A 22,541-nucleotide genomic window follows, 5' to 3' on the forward strand; every position below is an offset into this window, starting at 1 on the left:
TCTGCCACGTGCATCTTGCTCAAGCGCTCGTTGGTTGCTGGCACGGCCGACTCCGACTCACCTTGAAGTTTGGACTTACTGCGAGCACGGTCTGCCTGAGTGCCTTCTCTGCTTTCTTCTCGACTGTCTTGGCGACCTGGTTTGCAGGCGGCGGTTGTGATTGTTGCGTATTCTGGCGCGCTGACCGCGTCTGCCTCTTCAGACACGCTTGACACGTCTCAGTGGCCGGGCAGCGTACACACCATCGTAGCAAGACGGGCAGCTGGGGAGCTGCAATGGAATGTGGCGATGGTGCCATCGAACCGTCCGAGACGTGGGCGGCTTCGTTAGGGCTGCTGTAGCACGACGGTGCGTTCTGCAGTGCTTTGACTCACAACACGATTATAGACTGTCCATTACGCAGGGCCTCTTATCCATTCCATGACTTACGACCATTCCTTAGCTTCGGTAGAGAACATCGATTCTCCCGTTCTGCAGGAGCCGCGTCGATCTTGGCGCGCTCAGTGTCCAGAGGGGCGCGATCATCGAGACTTATCATCCCAGCGTCACCCAGCGAGCTGGCAGCGACGACGTTGTCTGCTGCAGCGCCCGGGGCATTCAGCCTACCCCGTGTACATATCAAAGTCTCTACCCAAGATATACAGGCGGCGCGTACAAGTCCTCACGCGGACGACCGTGTCCACAGCCTCCATCAGCACGCCGACTCCACTCCTGCACCTCTGGCACCCGGACGCACGCGCACGCACGAAGCTTCATTACACCCTTCTCCTCTTGACAATCTACGAGTGCTCCTCGCTACGAATATCACTGGCTCAGCTGCGGGTCGCCTCTCCGTCACTCGTGTCCGCTCCTTGTATCACTCCGTCCGCGCTCAAAAGCTTCTCGGCTCTCTACGTCCGGAAGAGTACAGCGCCCTTATCAGGCTGTTCGGATCGCTCTCGCTGTCCGCTCTCCATCGACCATACCGTTCTGCGTACGGACACTATCTGACAGGGTGCATGACAGACACTTCTTATCGTTCGCACTGGGTCATGGTGGATCGCATTGCGAGGGACAAGCTCGGGCATGAGCTTCCGCTGAATACGTCTGATCATTATTGGCTAATGCGTATGGACATCGAAGCTCTCAAGACACCTGAAGTTGAAGCCAACAGTGCCTGTAAGTGCCATTGATTTCTTGATCTCGGTTATGACTTAACTCCTGTGAGTAGTGCTAAGTGCAGAACTAACGCAAGTGTTGAAGAGAGTCGAGACCCACTATGCGCGCCTTCGCCAGTACCCGTCGGTCGATATCCACGTCCCGTATCTGGAAGCCATGTTCTCAAGCCGAGTCACATTAGACGTCCAAGTTGCGACCAAAAGGCTGTGGGAGCTCCTCGTGTGGTATCATGGCTGTCCACCCAGACTGCTGGCCCTCGTCTGGCAAGCTGTCCTCGGGCCGCCCGCCGTAGTGCAGGAGGACCTCAAACTGGCTGTCTTAGACGCTATATGGCGTCGTTTGCTGCGTTCGCCGAGCGAACAAGCTGTTGGGTCTGCGACACAGCCTAACCGATTCAGAGCGATGTCCGAGTCCGGTGATAGATCAGGGCACCTCCGTGAGCCGATGAACAGCGTCGACTTGGTTCCTTTCTTACGAGATGCACTCTTCGTTCGACACACTCCGCGAGCAAGCGCTGCATCGAAGCATGAGATGTCATCTTGGGCACTTTCCGTCGCCCGGAAGGTCTTCGCTCCCGACCACCTGGACGAGAACTCTGTCGGACACCGCTGGAACTGCTTCCTTCTCCTTGCCGTCGCCAGTAGTCCTGGACGCACCGGCGGGGGTAGCATAACGAACGGCTATGCCAGGTGGGGGGCCGTGGTCGATTGGCAAACGATATGCGCGCTGGCTTCCTTACAGAATGCTATCCGGTCCAAGGACCACTCCCTTGGTGTACCGTTCTCCGACGCGGTTGTGCAGGGCCTGAACAGAGTGCTGGTTGCGTTGTGGGAGCACTGGTCATCCCTCCCTGGCTTGGATCACACCGTGCGACCCCGCGTGGCTACCCGTGCCATATGCGTGTCGTTCATGCATCTCGCTGGCCGCCTCAAGAATCGCGATGTTGTCGAAGCTTGTCGCCAACTCTGCATGACCGCACGCCTGTGGGAGGAAGGGGAGTGTGGGCCGTCCAAATCCACCAGCTTGCGCGCTTTGGTTCACGAGCAGCTGGTTGCCCTCTTGCTGTCTGGGTCCGGTACCGAAATGGCGATCTCGGCGACTTTGGAGTCCGTCCAGGATGAAGCCTTACTCACGGATGTCTTCAACCACGTCATCACCATCTTCGCCCGGGAGGATGTCATGCTCGCCCTCGAGCTTCGGGACATCTTACTCCGTGTGGGAGTTCGACTGTCCGATGACAGCGTGCTCGAACTGGCCCTCCGTCTAGCGAAGCAGGGCGACGTACCACGAGCCAAGGAGTACCTGTTTGATATGTCCCTCTCCGTCGACCAACGTCTCAAGATCCTCAATGGGATACTGGGACAGCTGGTCCGGCGGGGGCATCGGTTCCGCTCTGCCCACCTAACCTCGGATCTGGTCGGTGCCATGCTCAGCCACCTTTCCTCCTCCTGTCCTCCTGCAGCCATGCGCTCTGTCATCGAGTCAACCTTGCTGTACATGTTGCGCTTTCAGTACTCCAAAGCGGCTGTGGCCATTGTGGAGGCTGTCGCACAGGTGGACAAGACATACTTCTTGCCGACGTTCTTCGAGTTGTTCATTCGGAACTTACTGCGGCACAGGCAGTTCCGGTATGCGAAGCGCATGCACGAGTTTGGTCACAGGCTGGGCGTTTGCGATACGCCGTCCTCGGAATGGCTCACTACTCAGCTGTCCAGGCATGGTGCATCGAGTCTCGCGAAGAAGGTTGCGAAGTCCTTGCTTGCGACGTCGGGCGTGTCCGCAGTGTCTCGCCTCGTCAAGTTCCGGGAAGCGCGTCCGTCCCGAGTGCTTGTGATCAAGGTTCCTAGCTTCGTACGGCAGCGGCAAGTGCGGGATGGCCCTGCTGTTCACCGTGCCCTGGAGTTACTCGTACGTGCTGGGCGGATGCGCGCTGTCAAGCAGCTGTATAGCCAACTGTGCGAGGACCAGAGTCCAAGCTCGAGAACAGCTATCGGGAACAGCATCCTTCACAAGAGCATGCAGCACCCTTCACGATCGCAGGCTCACCGCGGGGTGAGGGCTGTAAAGACGCTGAATGAGCTGGTGGAGCACCATGGTTTCGTACCAGACCGGGTCACGATCAACGTCTTAGTCAAGGCGTACATGCAGTGGACGGCTGGATTTACCAACGAGGATCTACGGGCCCTGTTCGACCATTTCGTCCGAATCGGGTATCCTACTGGGTGTGCAATATACGGAGTGCCATTTAGGACCGCGGAGGGCCCGGCTCCGGTCCACCTGCCGGAAGTCAACTCGCCCCTTTCGTATGGTAAACACGTCAGGCCGCTGTACAAGATGTTTATCAAGGCGTTCTACCGGAGAGGCGATGCTAGTGCTGCGAAGGTCGTGGTGAAGATCTCGAAGGCGGCCGAGGCAGAGGCGGAGGACTCGCTGGATGCTTGGAGGAGGAGCCGGGTGCGGGAAGAGCAGAAGTCGGAGAGCAAGTTGACGGCGGCCAAGGGTGTATCTAGGTAGATGGTGCTTGGGCAATTCACGAGTGTGTTCGGGGCCGATCCTGGCAGCTACATTGTTGTCAAGCGTATAATTGCGTGGTGTTGAGAACCTCAGCTCGTGTTCCTAAGCGGTTTTCAGTGACTCATACCATATACTAGCCCGCTGTCTGCCAGTCCGTGACCGGACACGAGCTTGAGCCTAGCGTCTATAGGCAACCCGTTTCCCTGTTCACACAAGAATCGCGATGTCTTAGAGCAGATGTGAATCATAGCCCCGATTGATCAATCAAACAAAAGAGAGTAGCCAACACAATTGGCGTGGTCAGGAGGAATAGACTGTATCAAACTTTGCCGAAGGCGAACTACATGGTTGCCTAATGTAGATGCACACCTTCGGCGCGACTGTAACAGCCCAAAGCGGCACATGCGACGGCGTCACTCAGCGCTGTCCGTTCACCTCCCGCCATGTCGTCCCCGGTGCCCGTATTCTTCATATTCGCTATCATTCTCCTGGCGATGGGGATTGTGTGGTTTGTGACTCCAAAGGGCCCGAACCAAACGTACGTCCCACTACCAGCACGACCTACCGTGTACTGACTACGGACTGCAGACTCATCCGGACGAGCCTGATGCTGACGCTTATGTGCTGCTACCTGATGTGGGCGGTGACTTACCTCGCGCAAGTATATCCGCTAGAGAGTGAGTAGAACTGTTGCTTGTTACGGACTGGATGAGTGACTCTGCAATCCAGCACCACGGAAGGCGGCGGGCAAGGAGATATGAGACGGTCGACCTCGGTCGAGGCTTGGTTCGGTGCGTCCTGTCCTGATTCACCTAGTGTCATAGAGCCCATTGAGCTGACGTATGTGCAGGAGCTCTGATTTGTATTATTTATATTGCCGTCGTAATGTCACATCGTTCGCGTACGCCAGTGTCGCTTCTACTCTAGAGTTGTGTCCCATTCGAAGCCTACCACGTTGCACTGCCACTGTCCTGGGTCGTCCAACTGCCGCCCCATCCGCCTCCTCCAGCGCCCCATTCTTGCTCTCCACTCTCTGTTTTACCCCAGGCACTGTCGCTATCGTCGTGAGGCCAGTGCCCAGTAAGTGGATCCTCGTGCTTCCACCCATCCTCCGACGGTTGTGTGTCGTCCTCAAACGGCGTGACTGGCCACTCCGATTCGTCCGAGCTCGACGAGAGATACGGTGAGTCGTAGCTCGTCACCAGTGTCTCCTCTAGTCTCGGCGACGTCACGTCCTCCGGTAAACCAGCTCTCAGCTCTGCGGTCCATTCAGACATGGACTCCTTGGATGCCTCTAGCCGTAGGTCAGCGTGTTGCGCGATGGCATCGACCATGAGTTCCATCCATCCCCCGCAAGCCACCGCGACGCTCTCCTCCCACCACAGGTCTCCGAGCTGGATTAGGTTGCTGCGGGAGTCTATCATCGTGCGCTTGATGATCTCGCCTCTCTCGTGCAGCGGCAACGGCTGGCAAGCCTTCTCATGCGCGAGATGCTGGTGAGTGGCCAGGAGTCTGTGCTGACCTTCTCCACAGCCTTGGACCTCCCACATTTGCTGGAAGCGCATCCTCCTCTTCTCATCCCACCCTTCGCCATCTCGTCGCGTGAAAGCGGCGACTTGGCTCGCATACCCAAGCGCCTCATCCCGTCCCCATTCGTCCTTCTCCGCAGCCCTGCCGACGCCGCCCACCTCGACATCGTATCCCCATGTCTCCGCCACGACCGCGCACCATTCAGCAAATTCCTCGGGCGTCCACTCGAACTTGTGGTCGTGGTGTCGGAATACGCGATCGGTCCGCTGGGTGGGGTCTGGGTAGCCGGAGCGGGCGGTACGCGGAGCGTCGGGCGCGGTGAAGCGCGCGTTGAAGGTGAAGGAAGGTGTGGTGATGAGCAGGAGGTGGGGTTGGTATGCCCCGAGGAGGACGGGTGCGAAGTGATCAAGTACGTCTTCTGGGAGGTGTTCAATGCTGGATGAAGGAGGGTGAGGATGGTCGGGTCTGTGAGGAGACGTGAGGAAGGAAGGGCGTACACCTCGGTCGCGACGATGCATTCCACACCGACAAATGCCGGGTTGACCACCTCCAGACCACCTTCCCAGATTTGCACCTCTAGAGGCTCCCAGCGCAAGCGCCAATCGCTCGGCTCTGTGGCCTGCGTCGCGTACTCCAAGTCAGTCGTAGAGATGTCGAGGCCAATGACTTTCAAGGGGTGTAGGAAGTCTTCTGTAGGATGGTCCAGACGTGCAGCGAATGGCGCAGCATCGGCTGTAACAGTGCTTGTGACGACAGAGGCCTCTGAGTGAACTGTGGCGAACGACTCGAGGATCGATCGCGGTGGTGGCGGGAGCCATGGTGCGGGATTGCATAGACACGAGATGAGCGATCCTTCACCGCATCCTACGTCGAGAACCTGCCGCAGTCCACCCTAGTGAGATGTGGAAGTCCCACCTCGTGCATGCTGTACTTACCTCGCTGACCCCTTCCCTGCGGAGCACATCGAACACCCATCCTCGTCTTTGTAGGAACAGTGGTGGCTGGAAAGTCACCGTCAGTTCGTCACTGCCTTCCTGGTATGTCGATATAGAGTTCATGATGGCAGACGGAGGGTGGGTAGAAGACGGGGTGGCCGAGGTGGACAGACTGTGCTGCTTTATACATTCGGTGGTTGCACGCTTTGACTTCGAATTCGGACCTTAGTTGCACGCGTCGTCCCGTTTGAACAATGGGTCAAGTTAGAATAGTGGTCAAATCAAAGAGCCATGCCACAAAACCAAAGGCGGTGGCCAGACCCAGGTCCACCATGTCCACCGGTGGCCGTATGTAGAACAGCGGCGAGCCAGCGTATTCGACTTGCCAGAAGCCAGGTGGTATTGAATATTGAACGCCCATAGCCACCGCGCAAATGGCGCTTCGCGGACACAAGGCGCCTATTCTAGACTCTGCCTTATACCGCCACCTCGACCAGAGCGAGGAACAAGTTACCAACATGTCTATCATCCTTGCGACGTCTTCGTCGATGCCGACGCTACACACCACTACTATGGCATCTGAGAAGAGTATCAAAGTCCGTGGACAGCTCTACGTGCCTTGGTGCCGCGGTTGACGCCTTCTTTCAGCGCAAACTCGAGGATGCGATTCACACCCTGGACGAGGCGGTCGCCCCCACAGCATCGCAGCTTGAGCAGCAGCCTCCAGCGAAGAAGCAGAGAACGAGCAAGAACCTATACGCCACCCTTGCGAAGTACGGGATACGAAAGGAGCCTAAGGCGTGAGTAGTCCTACGTTGCCACCGTCCGCGTTCGAGAGCTGACGCGGAGGCTTCGCAGTGCACAGCACACGAACGAACTAGAAACCCTTTCGAAAACCGCTCCGCACCTAGCTGCGATCCTCACCCGCAGCGCGACACGCACAAGACAGGCATTGCCCTGGAAGCTCGGGCACTCGCAAAGGCCCGCCACAGCACCCTCCTCGACAACCGAATACCGCCCGTCCTCAATGCAATCTTTCCTCTCACGCCTCTCCACGTTCAAGCTCTCCACTTACTCCAACAAACCTGCTGCAATTGACGCAGTGGCCGCAGCCAAGTGCGGCTGGGTGAATGATGGCAAGGACCGCCTCGTGTGTGGGATATGCGACGTGTCGTGGGTCGTTGCGGGGCGCGAGGGCATGAGCAGAGATGCTGGTATGTTGGACGAGTGAATGAATGAAGGTAGGTTCAGACTGACTGACCCTCCACAGCCAATACTTTGGTCGAGAAGCAGCGTGCGCAGCTGGTGGATATGCACAAGGACGGCTGCCCATGGAAGACGAGACAATGTGACGGTAGGTCTGGCCGGCGCTAGCAGCTTCCACAGTGCTGATTGTTGGTACAGACTCCATATACAGAATATCATTGCAAGCACCTGCCGCTATGGCTAGGGAAATCAAGTCGCGTGCAGCCGCGCTGAACTGTGTCATGCAAGACGTCGAAATCAAGCACCCAATGGTGCGTAGCGCTTTCCATTTCACGAGCGACTCTCCTAAATGGAGTCGCAGACTTCCACCCAAATACAATCACTGCTGTCGACAATCTCAATCGTTCGTGTCCGGACATTTGCCATTCCGGACTCGGACTCAGACGAGCCCGTGTCCACTGAGAATGGCGATGCTTCCGAAGAACCACAGCCCACGGAAGCAGCTATCATCACGGCGCTGTTTGGCTGGTCGGTCCTGCCACCAGCCCCACCCCCGGAGCGGCCACGCACGCAGTCATTGTCTCGCGCAAGCTCTGTGGCACCGTCGACGCCTGCGCGAACACCAACTCGCGCTGCGTCCGTGATGTCTCTGCGAGAAAGCACGCCTACGCCAGGGACACCGAGCCGAGCTCGCCCGATGCTGGGTCAATCAAGTAGCCGGGCCTCGACACCAGCACCTGTATTCGCAAAGCCGGACACCACCCTCCTGCATTGTGCACTCTGTCAGCGCCGAGTGGGACTGTGGGCGTTCATGTCCCCACCACAGACGAACGGCGACGCTCCGAGGTCTCAGCAACGCCGACAACTCGACGTGCTCCGCGAGCATAGGTCATACTGCCCGTACGTCGTGCGCTCGACTGGCGTACCATCCATGCCTGCGCCTTCATCCGAGGGCGCAACGGCCTCGTCTGCGACCACGCAGCCAAGCAGCCAGAACACGGTCGAGGGCTGGCGCGCGGTACTTACTGTGGTGATGAGGCATGGGATGGCACGCAAGCAGCGGGTTGGACACGGGCGGAACGGGAGCGGGAGATCGGCGAATGATCCGTCCGCTTCGCAAGGGCAGGGTGATCTACCCCAGGAGGGTGAGGCGGAGGTGGGCTCTGTGGAGGCGATGGTTGCTGACGTGAAGAGTCGTGGGGTATGTTTCTACGGCTCGTACATCGTGTTTCGCGCTGATCATCCTGCTTTCCCAGGGAAGGGATCTTCTTAAATACGTGAAAGGGTTATTGGGATAAGCTGGATTGCGGATCTTTGGTGTACACTATTGCTGTTTTTCTCTCGTTGGTGCTGTGAAGGACACTCGTTGCTCTGCTGGTTGCTGTCTCTCGACGTCTTGTAATAACAATTGTGGAATCATCGCGCCCGCTGTGTCTGTTGCAAGTACGACTGATGTCTGGAGAAGAGAGACGCCTGTGGTTTCACACTGGCGGCGGCTTTGCGCGGCACGCGTCCCCGCCTGCACCGCATCTGTTCCTACCACCTCCATGTTCGTTACGTCTGCTTGATTGGTCTTGCTTTCCAGATACCTGCCGCCATCGCTCTTCACGATGCCTGCTGGCTACGCACCGCTCCCCAATCCCCGTTCTGAGCCGGATGCAGACCGGGAGCTGGAGGATGCGTTCGACGACCACGAAGACGACGAGCACTCGCCCAACGAAACGACCCACCTGACGCACCGGTACCCTGTTAATTCACATCCTCTCTCCGTAGAGTCGACCCTTCCCCCAGCAGGAACACCCCAACCACCGCGTGGGGCGTACGACTTTGAGCGTGAGTACGAGTATGACTTCCCGCCACCGGGTTCCCCGCCATCACCATCTGCCTTCGCCCTCCCGAACGAAATCGGCAACTCGAACGGCCAGCTGCCTGCGACGCCCCAGCTTCCGGAGCCGCCAAAGCCGTCGTTCTTCCGGCGAGTGGTGGGCGTGCTGCTTCCACAGCACTATGCGAGGGTGCCGACAGAGGCGAGCGCTGCGTCTGCGCCGAGGGGCGGTGGGGTCGAGAACGACGGCGTCTTTGCAAACGTGATGGCGAAGCCTGCGCGGCCGGTCACAGTGACAAACGAGAATGGAGAGGTTATCATGGTCCCGGAGGAGTCGCAGAACGATCTACCACCGGTGAGCATGGGTTCCACATCCAGAATGACCTATACCAACCTTCGCCCCTATAGTCATACCAGGAGGCCCAGGCAGACGCTGTGCCGCCGTACTGGGAGACGACGGTCATGGCGCCGGCAATCATGTCCATCGGCGGGGACATGATCGTGGACGACCTGCCCACGGGCTCCTTGATCTTCTTCGTCTCGACCGCATTCGTCTCCTACTTCTTCCAGTTCGTCGGCTTCGTGCTCACGTACCTCCTGCACACCACGCACGCTGCCAAGTACGGCTCGCGCGCGGGGCTTGGGCTCACGATGATCCAGTATGGGTTCTCGTCGCGCATGCGCGCTGCCCAGGACGAAGGCGAGGGCGGGGTGGGCCAGGATCTCATCTTGTGGAATGCGACGACGGGTTTGCCGGAGGTCATACACAAGACGGGGCCTGGGCAGGCGATGTTGCCCAATGGTACGGTGATCGACATCTCTGCGGCCGAATGGAGCATGGGCTCGCGAGACTGGATGTCCTTCCTGTTGATCATAATGGGTGCGTATTCTTCCTGTCCGCGACATTTACGAGAACGATGTTCACAATGTTCTGCAGGTTGGTTCCTGCTCATCGCATCCATCATCGGCTTCTACCGCGTAAAGCGGTGGGAGAAGTCAATCCGGAGGGCGGCCGACCCTCCCACGACGCGCACCAACACGACGGAGCAGGTGCAGCAGGACGCGGAGACGCGCCTCAACATCGAGCGCGTCTTCGGCATTTACGACTACAGCGAGCACGCCGAGGCGCCCACGCCGACCACGGCGCAGCTCAGCGAGGCGGAGTCGCGGCTGCAGCGAGATCTGCGGGAGGCAGGTTTGCTTTAAATGTGTATTAGGTTCGGATGACTTGTTCGAGTGTGCAGACGTTCTGGACGATTGTACTACTTATTTATTTAAGTAGGGCCTTGTGCTAATGCGATCGCAGTGGTCACTATATCTACTGCCGGGAGAACTAATGTAGACCTTGCGCATCACAATTACAGCGGCAAGATTTTCTCTGGTGAGTTCACTTGGGACTCCGTTTCCTGCGTGTATCACGCCTACAGATCAGTGCTCAGCGCTCAGCATCCAAATCGACGTGGCAATACAAGCTCCAGCAGCAGTGACCGCAACCGACGCGAAGCTGCATCCACCGTTCAAGTCGATCATAGTGTCGCTGACAGAGGCGGTATTTGGGCGGTATCACAATCAAACCATGGGGCACGCTTCGGGCGGGCTACTTCGTTGTTGGCAGACACTGACAATTTGGAATACGGCTAGTAATATTTATTTCTGAACGGCCTCGCTCAGCGTTGTGCAGACCTCTTCTGCCAAACGTCGAGGTACATGTCAGCATTCGTATCGTAGAATGGGACCAGCCCTTTGGCGATCAGACCGTGGTGACTGGCAGGGGCATCTCGACATTCGCAGTTCGCAAGACACCGTGGAGTATATGATAACAGAAACATCGAGCTTCATTTGTCACGCTTCTGCCTGTCTGCTTTACGGCCTCGCCTGCAAAGCACCGTCGAGGTATAGATCTACTTTCGTGTCGTAGAACGAGACGTATCCTTTGATCCCGGCAGCGTCACTGGTGGAGGGTTCGCCGTACCACCACACGATGTTGTCGAATTTATCCCCGCTCGGGAGTTGCACGGTGTAGTAATTCGCATTGCCCTGGGACGCAGGAGTGAGCTCAGATGCGGAACGAGGGGCATGACGAATGGAACGAACCTTGTACGGACAATGCGTAGTCAATTCGGTGGACTTCAAGAATTCCATGTGGCAGTCATCTTTAGGGATGTATATGCGAGGGGGGATGCTGCCTTCGAAGAGCAGTCGCGGCTTGGTGGTGTTCGCAACTTCGACACCGTTCACCTCGACGCGGAGCGGACGAGGAGAATCAACGACGTTGATGCGCTGCGAGACTACTCAGTACCGCTGTGGCGTGGTGCACAAGCTTCTATCAAGTAGAATACCGACGGAAGATACGGACCTTATGCGGGTCTTTACCTTGCGCTGCTTCTTTGAACCAGGCGTCCATGATGGGTGTGAGGGATCGACGGCGGCTCGCACTGACGTCTATATAGCAAGACAGGTAAGGTCCCGTGCCAGTGGTTGGTTTGGGAACCGTTGCCTTACAAACGTTGTTGATAAGACGGGCCCTTCCTGAGATCAAGAAGTGGTAATGCCCGCGCAGCCCGAGGGCTTAGCTTCGTGAACATCAGCAGACATCAAGCAAGCCCTACGTTACGTAGTGTAGAATTACATAGAGTGCATTCCATTGCTGTGAACGGACAGATAGCAATCGAGTCGCCGAGGCAAAGCCTTCTGTGGTTTCACGCATGCATAGATGCGTAACAGCTTCAAACCGCACAACTAGTCCCTCGTTGCGAAAGGTCTGCAGCGAACGGGGATATATACCCCTCGAGGAAGCTCAAAGGAAGCTCCTCGGGTTCCGAGTCATCGGCTAAGCCGCTGCTTCATCTATCGCTCTGATATCCTCGGTGAACAGCTCTGTCAAATCGTTTCAGTCATACAAAGCCATCACACACTGGCGCAGAGTGATAGTCGCTCCCATAGACGACGCACAAATATCCCCAGCAGAAGGTTGCCCCTGAGACGCTCTTTCTTTGTGCTCGACCTAGAGGAAAGCCACAAGTTCATAAGTATACCGCTTTCTGATCATGCCGTCTTACATACGTGACTGCCACGGCATTCTTTAGCTTCGACCACGCCACGAGGACTTGCTCTGGATTTACATCGAGCCGTTGAGCTATCTGTTTGGCGAAATCGAGTACCCCATAAGAGGACTACGGCACTTTCGTGGGATTTCAGAAAGACAGGAAGTGCGCAACATACAGGCAGAGACAATACCTTCGACGGTTATACCTTCCTTCTGGCAGAACTCGACGATTGGTGCTTGGAGATGCATAACTTGCGGGTGGATCATGATCTAGTCCCAGCAGCAAGGGCGATCAAGGATGAGGTCAGCCGACGGCGGCATACTCTCGTTTGGTAGACAAACCTGATTGGCAGCAGGCCTAAGTCTCGTAGATTCTAACAATGTCTTCAGGTGATTAACCCATTGAGATTGCTGACGCCGATGCTCCTGAGTGCAGCAGAGCATCAGGAAGATATCTGAGAATCAGAAGTATGCACTCACTTCGCCAACGCAGACAATTTTCATTGCTTCCATCTTCTTCCAAATCGTCGGTATGTCCGGCTTCGCATGCTTCGTGGATCAAGTAGAGGTCCACATGGTCTACACCAAGCTACCATAGCAGGAATTTCCAGCTGGAACGATCGCGATGGCGTCGCAAATAACCTACCGCTTCGTAGCTGTTCCGTACGGACGTATCGATGTCCGCGCCACTGGAGAACTTCGTGGTGATAAAGAGCCGCAGTCCACCTGAGCGGAGAGGAGCCCCGGCCTCCGCTTCAATGGCGTACTTGTGCTTGCGCAGTATCTGTCAGGTAGGTCGGGGTCGGCCGCACGAAGTCATCTCGGAGCTGGCATAGAGTTCATGAATGTGGGTAAGACCAACCGATACGGCGTTGCTGACATTCTCGATTGCTTCCTTTCCATTTCCGCGTCTCCAAGTGCCAGAGGCGACGGTGGGAATGTGGTTCCCTACGTACATAGATCAGAACGGGTTTGGCGCTCGGGGAAGGAACGTCTACTCACCATCCTTTAAGGCGATCGTGTCCCCGGCATTGTGCTTGTGCGACCAGCAATGGAGGTCGGGGCTACAGACTGCGGTCAGAGAGGTAGCACGCTGGCGGCGAGGTCTCAGTACTGTATCGGTCGACGTGGTCACCTGCTGCTAGTGACTATGGGCATTAGTATCTTGAAGGAGAGTTGCTGTCTCGAACTAGATCCAGTTGGCCTGCATCGACAAGCCGAATGGCGGGAAAATAAGAGGAGTCTCTCAGATAGGTATGCTCACGACGCGGTCTCGTGACCAAGTCGTCCGACAGGATGCGCGTGGCGCCACCTGCTCTGTACGAAGCCATCCCCGCTGGGATGTCATTTTACATCTGCCACAGCTGTCGTGTCGGCCGCCCTGCCGGCAGTCACGCTGCCAACGCCTTCATTAATTCATTGTCATGGAATGAGGCAGTAGCGCTTAGCTGAACCTAATGCGTGCGGGAGCATTCACGAGCACTCTCCGGCGAACCCTGTGTTTACTCGCGGCTGTCGATCCCCACGCAGTCCAACCCTGTTTACGACAAAGGTTCCATGCCGTCTGCGAGCCGCCGGAAATATTCCCGAGTGATCGGTGTGCCTTCCTGTCAGTCCATTGAATGGTGGTACGAGGGTGAGCTAATCCCACGATTGGCTGTGGCACTCACCGCGTTCAACGCTGCGTACTTCAATTTCCTCACGACCTCTCCACGAGGAAGTCGGGGAAGTGCCTCGTTGTCGTCATGTGTTCGGGCACATCGTCAATGTGCAGTCTGCGACGGACACGAGGTTCTTGTTCTCCCGCTGTCGTTGGCTTCTCGAAGCTGTACGGTTCGGGGAGAGTCCGAGCCTTAAAAGCTTGAATGGTGGCTGTCATGGAGGTAAGCCGGCCGTTCTGTGCGTTGACCAGTGCCAATGCTTCCAGTCAACCGTCTGGCAAGCTTAGACATCGGAGGCAGAGATATAGAAGCACAGTCGTCCGCAGTCCTGGCTTCGTAGCCTGCGCAGGTGAAGGTTAGCCGTCATAGACTCGAGCTATAGCAACGTTCCAAACCTAAGTACGCCACACTGCTGCGACGACGCGCTCTGGTCCTTGTAGTCTCCAACAGTGGTCTGATCCTTATGAAATGATCTTTATCGTAGAGATGGGACAACTGCAAGCCACCTGTATGCAACAATGAGGCGCAGTTCGAGCTCGTCATCGCCGTCATAGTTGCCATGCCGCAGCGATGGAGACAGTGCTTCCGTGAAATCGTTGACGACCCGGATGTACGGGCTTCTGGGTCCGGTGTTCATGAGCGTCTGAGCCAGAGCATGCTGGTGCCGGGGGCGCCAAGAGGAGGAGTGGTGATTCCTAATGACCGGCCAATGAACTTGTCTACGAAGTGACGATCTGGCGTGTCATGGCCGTTCGGGGCTCCAAGCCTCTACGCTGGCAGCACCTGCTTACATCGACTGTCGATTAGCCTAACGAAATGATGTTAGAGAACGAGTAGAACAGACCATTGGGTATCACGGCAGCTCCAATTATGTCGTTCAGCAGTATACAGTTTCGGTATATGGTAAGGATTTACCTGTTTTGTATCAGTTACACCTCCCCGCAGTCGTACAAAAGATGTACGCGCGACGTGCGCGTGCCCAATGCGTGCCTACCTGTTCGCGTCCATGTCGTTACGCGCGCGTGCTTCACCTCGGTTGAGTATTGAAATATTGAAGCTTAAAGTATGGTCGCAGGGCAGCTGATTCTTTCAGTTCGGCAGCGACGACGACGGTCAGTGTCATGTCTGCTTCGGGATTGGCCAATAGTAACAATCCCGACGGAACGGACCTAAGTAGCCCACGCAGCGTATCAGGTGTCGTAGCCCGGGTGTCATAGTCCGGACTTCTCAACTTGCTGCTGCGTATTGTGGCCCAGCTCTCAGATGGACCACCTGTGCTGCGCGTATGATATTTTTTCTGCCGACGTCATGGTGTGTCCGCTGTGTTTGGAGTGGTGCGAGAATGGGAAAATTGTGGTTGGCCAGCGTGGGTTGTTGGGTATGTCGCTGCATGGAAATTTGATTCTGTGATGGGAGATGCAGGCCAGGGCCATCTCGGGGCACCCGAAACGGTCTACACCACGGTCTCCATCGGGTCCACGGGCGCCCATGCGCCAGTCCCGGTCGCCTGCCCGAAATGGCAATTGACCATCGTTCGATACTTATTCGAGAACGATATAAATTATTAGCCCGCCGTCTGTTTCCCAGCTCGTCGACGTCTTCTCCTCTCCCCACGAACACGACGAGTACGACGACGGCCACGCCAACCGCGACGCGCAAGACCGACGACGTCCGGTTCCACCTCCCAACATGTCGTTCGACACAAACTACACCGAGCCCTGGGCAGGCTACCTCGTCCAGGCGCAGGAGCAAATCGCATCGGCCTCCCTCTCACGTCTCGCCCTCCTTTTCGTCATCAATATACCCGTTATTGCCGTCGTGCTGAACGTTTTATACCAGTTGGTACGTATAGTAACTACGTCGGCGACAACGCGGGCGTAGCATCAGCCACCACCGTCATGCTCACCACGTTTCGTAGCTTCCTCGTGACCCGTCGTCTCCTCCGTTAGTGTTCCACTGGATACCATGGTTTGGCTCAGCAGCTCAATATGGTCAAGACCCTGTCGAGTTTTTTGTGTCCTGTCGTGAAAAGGTGCGTCGAGTCGGGTCTCCACCTAAAGTTTATAGCTTAAGCTTAGTTGGCAGTACGGCAACGTCTTCACGTTTGTGTTGCTCGGCAAGCGCGTCACCACCACCCTCGGTCCCAAGGGCAATGACTTTGTCTTCGGTGGCAAGCACACTGTCGTCGCGGCAGAGGAGGTCTATTCGGTGCGTTGTGCCCCTTGGTGGATGCTAGAGCAAGCTAACAATTCTCCGCAGTCTCTGACGACCCCTGTGTTTGGCAGCGATGTCGTATACGACTGCCCGAACGAGATATTGATGGAGCAGAAGAAGTTTGTGAAGGTGTCGCTCACGACGGACAAGCTCCGCGAGTACGTTGGGATGATCGACGACGAAGTCACGCAATTCATGGACGTCGAGCCGACCTTCCGCGTCTTCCAGACTGGTAGTACGGATGAATGGGGCGCCTTCACCGCGTACAAGACGCTGGCGGAAATGACGATCCTCACTGCCTCACGGACTTTGCAGGGCAAGGAGATTCGGGATGGCATGTCCAAGGGTTTCGCTGACCTGTACCATGACCTCGACCACGGGTTCACGCCGCTTCACTGGATGTTCACGAACCTCCCGCTCCCGAGTTACTGGAAGCGGGACGACGCGCAGCGCAAGATGACCGAGTTTTACCAGGGTATCATGAACAAGCGTAGGGAGGGCAACCCGGACGTACGTGGTGACTCTAGACTGAGTTTGTGTGACCTGGCTTACCCTTGTGTTTCTCCGTAGGACTATGATGACGTGATGGCTTCCCTGATGAGGCAGAGCTACCGCGATGGCCGGACCCTTCCAGACCACGAGATCGCGCATATCATGATCGCTCTTCTCATGGCCGGCCAACACACAAGTTCATCATCGACCTCGTGGGTTCTCCTGCACCTCGCCGACCGTCCTGACATTGCGTACGTCTCGCATCGCTTGTATTCCTCCATTCTTTCTGACCGGCCCCTCAGCGAGCAGCTGTACCAGGAGCAGGTTGAACACTTCGGTCTCCCAGGAGGCGGCTTCCGCGAGATGACGTACGAGGACATGAGGTCGCTGCCTATTCTCGACGCCGTCCTTCGGGAAACGCTCCGCATGCACTCGCCCATCCACAGCATCATGCGGTACGTGCGCAGCGACCTGCCCGTGCCACCTTCGCTCGCCGCGCCGTCAGAGGACAACGTGTACGTCGTCCCCAAGGGCTACACCGTCCTCGCGTCGCCCGCACTCAGCCAGCTCGACCCGCTCATCTGGAAGGACGCGAACGTGTGGGACCCCAGCCGGTGGTTCGACGTGACGGGCTTCGCAGCGCAGGCGCGGAAGGAGTACGACGAGAGCTCGAAGGTAGACTTCGGCTTCGGGCTGGTCAGCAAGGGCACGGACAGCCCGTACCTCCCCTTCGGCGCGGGCAGGCATCGGTGCATCGGCGAGCAGTTCGCGTTGCTGCAGATTGGCGCGGTCGTCACGACGATGATCCGCAAAATTGAGATGCGCATCGAGGGGCCGTTCCCCAAGCCCGACTACACAGTGCGTGTTTCCTATCTCTCGAGCCGTAACCTGCTGTACTGACTATCATGCTTGCTTGTAGTCGATGATGGTCACGCCCCAGCAGCCCTGCGACATCCTGTACCGCCGAAGGAAGTAGAATCATAGACACTGATTTAATCGACATAGCTTAAGGAAAGTAGTACAGACACTTGTAATCGGTTCAACCTGGGTTCAAACGTTAACGTTTAGCGTTTACCTCTGACTGTTGGCCAAGTGCTGGTTGTGCGTTGGTCAGCAATGGCCGCGGGTGCGAGGGTGCGGGGTCGAAACCCACCGTCGACGTCACTGCTTTCTGCCCACATGCACGTAACACATGAGGAACGTTGTTGAGGCGTTCAAGTACTTGATTTACAGCAAACCACCATCACGGACGAGGCGTCTCACCATGGGGTATGTACATGAATCTTCGCCGTAAACGCAAGTGGGAATCAGTACATTCGCAATTATTGGGGATGAGTAGACCTACTCTTTGGCGCTGACTACGAAGGGCGAACGACAACTGTGCTGCAGCCATCCATATGCGCGCACGCTGAAGCGCGTAAGTAACTATGTAGAACTGGCGAAAATGCGTATGACCTGCTTCTCACCAACCATATCGAGGAGTGAGAGTACTAGCCACCTTGGACGACCAAGAAGCCAGGCCTCAGGGCTTACACATTCGTCCCATGCCGGCCCTGCGTATCTCGGCGCCGCTGAGAACCGTGTTATCGCGCTTGGACCACTCCGCAAGACTGCAAGAGCCAACTTTGATGTCATGGCCCAGATTTCTTCTCAGGTTGTATAATGCATTGCGACTGCCCCAGACCGATGTCATCATAGCGCGCGACTCAGGAATCAAGTCATTGCCAAAAACTTACTTTTGCGAGCTATGCCGCTCCATGGCGACCGTGAGGCTATACCGCAAACTTGCAGTCACGGTGTTGCTGTGTTCTCCGACAAGTCACTTCCATTGTCGGATACCGGGATAGGGAAGCAAGTGCCGCGGATATACGTGTACTTCTCCATCCATGACGACGTCCTTTTAGGTTGTCGCCCGATGATTAGACAAGACCGACTTAAGTCCACGATGAGCACCTCGAAGACTCCGGGAGCTCTAGCAGGGACCACATAGCCTCGATGACTTTGCGACGTGACGAAGCCGCATAGGTGCCGCCTCCAATGAGGTAGCGTTGAGAGTCGATCGCAAATGTACCATTGAATGGCAACGAGGCATCTGTCTTCGCCGCCTTCGCGGAGAAACGACGATGAACACAGCGATGATCCGTCTACATAGCAATTAGCCAATCGTCGCATTAGCCCGACCTCGTACCACTGCACTTATTCTTGTCCGCACCAATGGCAAAGAGTGACCTTCGACATGGCATTGCCTCTGGTTGTCTTGTGACGACACGGCTCTATGTAAACAGGACCCGCTGCAATGTATCGGTGGCCGCGAGGAGAGAGTTTGCTGGAGAACCTTCTTTCAAATTTATCAGCCTTGGACCATAGTAGGGACGTCAATGATAACGAAGTCGTCGGAAGACAAGGAGTTGAAACGGTGTTGGGCCGGTGAGACTGAATGACTATCAGACTTAAGCCGAAGAAACATACCTACTAGGAGATCGGCGTTCACGCGCACATTGAATACCGGAAGTTAGTCCAGTCAGTCCACTACGGTTCTTGCGGGGATCTACTCAGCAGAGTCAATAACGTCTGCGGCGCATCCGCTGCCATAAGGGCGCCGCAGCAACCAATCCGAACGGGTGTATTGCATGGTCATCCTCCTTGTACCGTTCCGTGGAGCACGCACACGCACATCGGATATCCAGAGTAGGGATGCGTCATTACGACACATAGCATATCTAGAACAGCACAGAACACGTACTACAGTGAATCTATCTCTTGACAAGGTCTAGTTGCGACGTGACACCGAGCTTAAGCGCTGCGACCTTCACAGGTACCCGGTCGCCACCTTTCAACGGTTCTGTGGGCCCCAATTGGATGAGGATGCCTCTCAGCCCCAGATCCCAGAGATGACACGAAGCCTGCCAATACTGATGAAGGAAGTTGTTCACCGGGGTGTGCGTCACGACGGCAACGAGCGCATCCGCGAGTCTCTCCGCCTCAGGCGACCCTTCCTTGGTCTCCGCAATCCGCCTCTCCAAGAACTTATAAGCCCAAAACCGCTCGTGATTCCGCTCGATCCCCCGGTGGTGGCCTTCCCACCAGGTCGAGTGCTTGGCGAGGTCCTGGAGCCATTCCTCTGGGAAGAGGCGCGGTGCGTCGGGGGTTAGCAGTGCATGCTTGATCTGCCAGTGGGTGACCATGTCGAGGAACCTCCTGAGGGGTGATGTTGCGCGCATGTACCCTTCGCCGTCGGGGATGCCTAACACCGCATGCGGGCCGAGCATGACTGCGTATGTCGCGCCTGTGGAAACGAGTCCCAGCTGAAGCATGAGCAAGTGGTCCACGAAGCCGCTCTCGTCACGAGAGCTTAGCATTTGTTGGACAGCACCCGGGGTCGTGTCTACCAGTTCTCGGGACACCCGCCGGATAGCAGGGATGTCGCGGTCCCGGAGCCACATCGAGGCGATGCGAGACGCCAACCGCATGCACTCTGCGACTATCTGCCGAGAGCCCGAATCTACCATCCGGCTGGACTCGACGGCGTAATACAGCTTTGGAAAACCTGACCAACGGTACGGCCGGTTTGTTACGGGGGGTGTTGGCAAGGATTTGGGACGAATGGCGACCTTGGATTTGGTCCAATCGTACTGCGTTGCGCCCTGGCGCACACGGCCTTTTACTAAAGCGTCGGTCACTTTCCGAACGGACGATAAATCGTCTATGGCCGATTTCCCGACCGACGCCGCGTTTGAGGGAGGGATCAGATCCTCTCCCCCTCCGAATGGAAACTGGGGGGGAACGAATGGTGCACCTATTGCCTCATTCACGTCGCTGTAGTGTAACTTTTGCACATTCCTGATGATGCCCGGCCTGATCTTGTATTCCACGATGTTCCCCTCTGTATCGATCTTGCCACTGAATGTCATGACGCGTTGCACCCCAACCTGCCCTAGACTCAGCTCGCGTAGCTCCGGCACGTCGGGAAGCATGGGGATGGAACCATCGGGATAGTACAATGACTCCATACGGGCAAGGGCCTCCCGCGCAATCCTGTGCGTAGGCGGAAGCACGGACGTCGGGTCCGCGATGTGTACGTGCAGCCACGTGCGGCCAGGCTCGGAGGGAACCGCTTCTACGGAAAAGCCATCGTCGAGTTCTTCTGCGTCCGCATCGTCGATGACATAGACCGGCATGTCGCCGAAGTCGTGTCGCAGATGATCGACCAGGTCGCGCGAGTAGAAATCTTCTGGACCCAGCGGCAACGACGATGCTGGACGCGTAGAGGAAGTGTTCGCTGGTGACGATGAAGGTTGACCACGTGCAAGCTCGCTCCCGAGCAATGGCATTCCACTGATACCAGTAGACGGTTGTGTGCGGTCGACAGGATCTTGCCACGGCGGTATCACGCCGAGCTCGACGAGGAAAGGGTAGACAGTGCGTTGTCCGTAGTCATCGGAGTCGTATAGACCAGTTTTCTTCATGATGTACGTTTGCGAGAGCAGGAATGGATCCCTTTGGGTCATCCGATTGTTACGGAGCGAAGAGCACAAGAAACGAATGATGAACATTTCAGCAGGCTTGAATGTAGTGTTGTCGTCGGCTTGATAAGAGGGCGGTTGTGACCATGTCTCCCGCGCCCGTTTCCGTGCCGCCCGGATGAGGATCTTGGCCTTCTCCACGAAGCTATCCATGACGGGGTCTTTCCGTGCGACCATTTCGTCGACGGCGTCGATGGTATCGACATCGCGCTTCGACCGTACCTCGAACGCCGGTCTCTCCAAGAAATTCGACACCTCCGCCGAAAAGTATTTGCACTTCTCAAAGAGGTACTTGTGGACAGCCCACTTCGTCAACAGTGGGTCCCGCGACTTCGAAGTTACGAGGCGTGCGGCTTCTTCCACCGTCACTGAAGTAGCCTGCTCAGGGTCTGGATGTCTGAGCTGTTCATATATACCTCGGAGCTGATGGTGTAACTCCTTTACAGTCTGTTCCACCGCGATCTCGAGGTTCCGCAGACGTTTGAGAACACTGACACGGGCAGCGATCTCGCTCTCGTTGAGGAGTGTCGCTTGTTTGGATCCACATCGTGCGATGAGGTCACGCTCGACGAAGCCAGGGATGTATAGCATCACGTCGCTGTCCTGATGTGGCCATAACTCGCCACCACTGAGCAGTGAGTATGTCATCCATCGGCCGTTGTCGGGTATGGTTTGGACTACCACTCCATGGTAAACGCTTTCACTCCTGCAGAATGGGTCAGCATAGAGCTCATGATGCATGACATTTGTGCACGTTACCTGCGGATCTCGACGAGTGAACCAGGCTCAAAATTAAGCGACCTGCCTAGCTCTGGGTCGGGGGAAATGTTTTGATGGGCAAGGAGCATCTGCAACTCGGGAGTGGGTGCCTTCAATGGATTTGCGGCGCTCTTCACTGCTGCCGTCAACCTGCGAGTCTCACCCTCGTGATGCTGCGGGTGTCCCCAACCGACTTTATTCTGCTTCTTCGCAGCAGCGGCAACAAGACCTTTGGCGGCAAGCTCTACCTTGTCGTATGTCTTCCTCGAGAGCGCCTCGCCAGGAGGCTTGCGGTTTCGGGCGACATTCGATGCATGGCGTTGAGTGGTTCGACCGAGAGCGGCCGAGCTGGTAGACGCGATGTCTACGAGGCGAGAGGCGCTACGCCGATGCATACAGGATGAAAGGGTTCCGTAGGTGCTCCTGTCAGAGCTAGCCTGATAATGTACGAGCGTATAGGCGTGTCAACAGAGTAACGTCTAATTACCGAATCAAGCTGACCTATAGAACCAGCTTGTTGCCCGATAAATGCAACCGCAAAGAAGCCTTCCGCTATGCAAGAAAGCAGGACCTGGACGGAGAGAGACGGGCTCTGGAGTTGTAGGAGCCAAGTGTGGACAGGTCGGCGGTCAGCACTTCCCTGCAGAGTCTGCACTTTTCGCGGACGCGTAGAGTCAC

The 22,541-nt window shown here is 56.6% G+C and overlaps 10 protein-coding genes across 10 annotated transcripts; 6 read left to right on the top strand and 4 right to left on the bottom strand.

Moving 5' to 3' along the window:
* Positions 1–56: 56 nt before the first annotated feature.
* Positions 57–3,731, top strand: B0H18DRAFT_994797 (uncharacterized protein). Its single transcript, XM_048045281.1, has 3 exons — positions 57–348; positions 404–1,158; positions 1,211–3,731. Exons 1-3 carry the CDS (start codon positions 281–283, stop codon positions 3,670–3,672), a joined length of 3,285 nt encoding a protein of 1,094 aa, XP_047895704.1. The 5' UTR covers positions 57–280; the 3' UTR covers positions 3,673–3,731.
* Positions 3,732–4,115: 384 nt separating this feature from the next.
* B0H18DRAFT_1117085 (ATPase, V0 complex, subunit E1/e2) lies at positions 4,116–4,433 on the top strand (the record flags this gene model as incomplete). The annotated part of the gene is made up of 3 exons (XM_048033526.1): positions 4,116–4,210; positions 4,261–4,349; positions 4,402–4,433. 3 exons carry the CDS (start codon positions 4,116–4,118, stop codon positions 4,431–4,433), a joined length of 216 nt encoding a protein of 71 aa, XP_047895705.1.
* A 543-nt stretch (positions 4,434–4,976) lies between these two features.
* Positions 4,977–6,224, bottom strand: B0H18DRAFT_855068 (uncharacterized protein; the record flags this gene model as incomplete). Its single annotated transcript, XM_048039641.1, has 4 exons — positions 4,977–5,637; positions 5,700–5,945; positions 5,988–6,079; positions 6,138–6,224. Coding segments are annotated over 4 exons (1,086 nt in total), but the record flags the coding sequence as incomplete, so codon positions are not given.
* Positions 6,225–6,466: 242 nt separating this feature from the next.
* On the top strand, positions 6,467–8,816 carry B0H18DRAFT_994803 (C3HC zinc finger-like-domain-containing protein). The gene is made up of 7 exons (XM_048045282.1): positions 6,467–6,733; positions 6,786–6,937; positions 6,996–7,351; positions 7,408–7,491; positions 7,542–7,654; positions 7,705–8,544; positions 8,600–8,816. Exons 1-7 carry the CDS (start codon positions 6,572–6,574, stop codon positions 8,639–8,641), a joined length of 1,749 nt encoding a protein of 582 aa, XP_047895707.1. The 5' UTR covers positions 6,467–6,571; the 3' UTR covers positions 8,642–8,816.
* A 46-nt stretch (positions 8,817–8,862) lies between these two features.
* Positions 8,863–10,549, top strand: B0H18DRAFT_994811 (uncharacterized protein). Its single transcript, XM_048045283.1, has 3 exons — positions 8,863–9,523; positions 9,577–10,048; positions 10,106–10,549. Exons 1-3 carry the CDS (start codon positions 8,954–8,956, stop codon positions 10,372–10,374), a joined length of 1,311 nt encoding a protein of 436 aa, XP_047895708.1. The 5' UTR covers positions 8,863–8,953; the 3' UTR covers positions 10,375–10,549.
* Positions 10,550–10,608: 59 nt separating this feature from the next.
* B0H18DRAFT_994815 (uncharacterized protein) lies at positions 10,609–11,691 on the bottom strand. The gene is made up of 3 exons (XM_048045284.1): positions 11,525–11,691; positions 11,263–11,448; positions 10,609–11,205 (listed from the first exon to the last, which is right to left on the bottom strand). Exons 1-3 carry the CDS (start codon positions 11,570–11,572, stop codon positions 11,032–11,034), a joined length of 408 nt encoding a protein of 135 aa, XP_047895709.1. The 5' UTR covers positions 11,573–11,691; the 3' UTR covers positions 10,609–11,031.
* A 500-nt stretch (positions 11,692–12,191) lies between these two features.
* On the bottom strand, positions 12,192–13,372 carry B0H18DRAFT_953294 (uncharacterized protein; the record flags this gene model as incomplete). The annotated part of the gene is made up of 8 exons (XM_048042180.1): positions 12,192–12,280; positions 12,406–12,484; positions 12,557–12,640; positions 12,695–12,763; positions 12,861–12,998; positions 13,077–13,162; positions 13,217–13,278; positions 13,350–13,372. 8 exons carry the CDS (start codon positions 13,370–13,372, stop codon positions 12,192–12,194), a joined length of 630 nt encoding a protein of 209 aa, XP_047895710.1.
* Positions 13,373–13,494: 122 nt separating this feature from the next.
* On the top strand, positions 13,495–14,312 carry B0H18DRAFT_994827 (uncharacterized protein). The gene is made up of 5 exons (XM_048045285.1): positions 13,495–13,610; positions 13,669–13,823; positions 13,932–14,042; positions 14,075–14,216; positions 14,271–14,312. Exons 2-4 carry the CDS (start codon positions 13,672–13,674, stop codon positions 14,160–14,162), a joined length of 351 nt encoding a protein of 116 aa, XP_047895711.1. The 5' UTR covers positions 13,495–13,610; positions 13,669–13,671; the 3' UTR covers positions 14,163–14,216; positions 14,271–14,312.
* A 1,095-nt stretch (positions 14,313–15,407) lies between these two features.
* Positions 15,408–18,031, top strand: B0H18DRAFT_930770 (cytochrome P450). Its single transcript, XM_048041716.1, has 7 exons — positions 15,408–15,717; positions 15,794–15,907; positions 15,961–16,083; positions 16,135–16,599; positions 16,660–16,832; positions 16,884–17,439; positions 17,501–18,031. The coding sequence occupies exons 1-7, from the start codon at positions 15,565–15,567 to the stop codon at positions 17,555–17,557; spliced, it is 1,641 nt and encodes a 546-aa protein (XP_047895712.1). The 5' UTR covers positions 15,408–15,564; the 3' UTR covers positions 17,558–18,031.
* Positions 18,032–19,334: 1,303 nt separating this feature from the next.
* B0H18DRAFT_1117092 (uncharacterized protein) lies at positions 19,335–22,258 on the bottom strand (the record flags this gene model as incomplete). The annotated part of the gene is made up of 2 exons (XM_048033527.1): positions 19,335–21,810; positions 21,864–22,258. 2 exons carry the CDS (start codon positions 22,256–22,258, stop codon positions 19,335–19,337), a joined length of 2,871 nt encoding a protein of 956 aa, XP_047895713.1.
* Positions 22,259–22,541: the final 283 nt, after the last annotated feature.

Source organism: Fomitopsis serialis (assembly GCF_022376445.1).
Source record: "Fomitopsis serialis strain Sig1Antser10 chromosome Unknown B0H18scaffold_18, whole genome shotgun sequence".
Taxonomy (NCBI): domain Eukaryota; kingdom Fungi; phylum Basidiomycota; class Agaricomycetes; order Polyporales; family Fomitopsidaceae; genus Fomitopsis; species Fomitopsis serialis.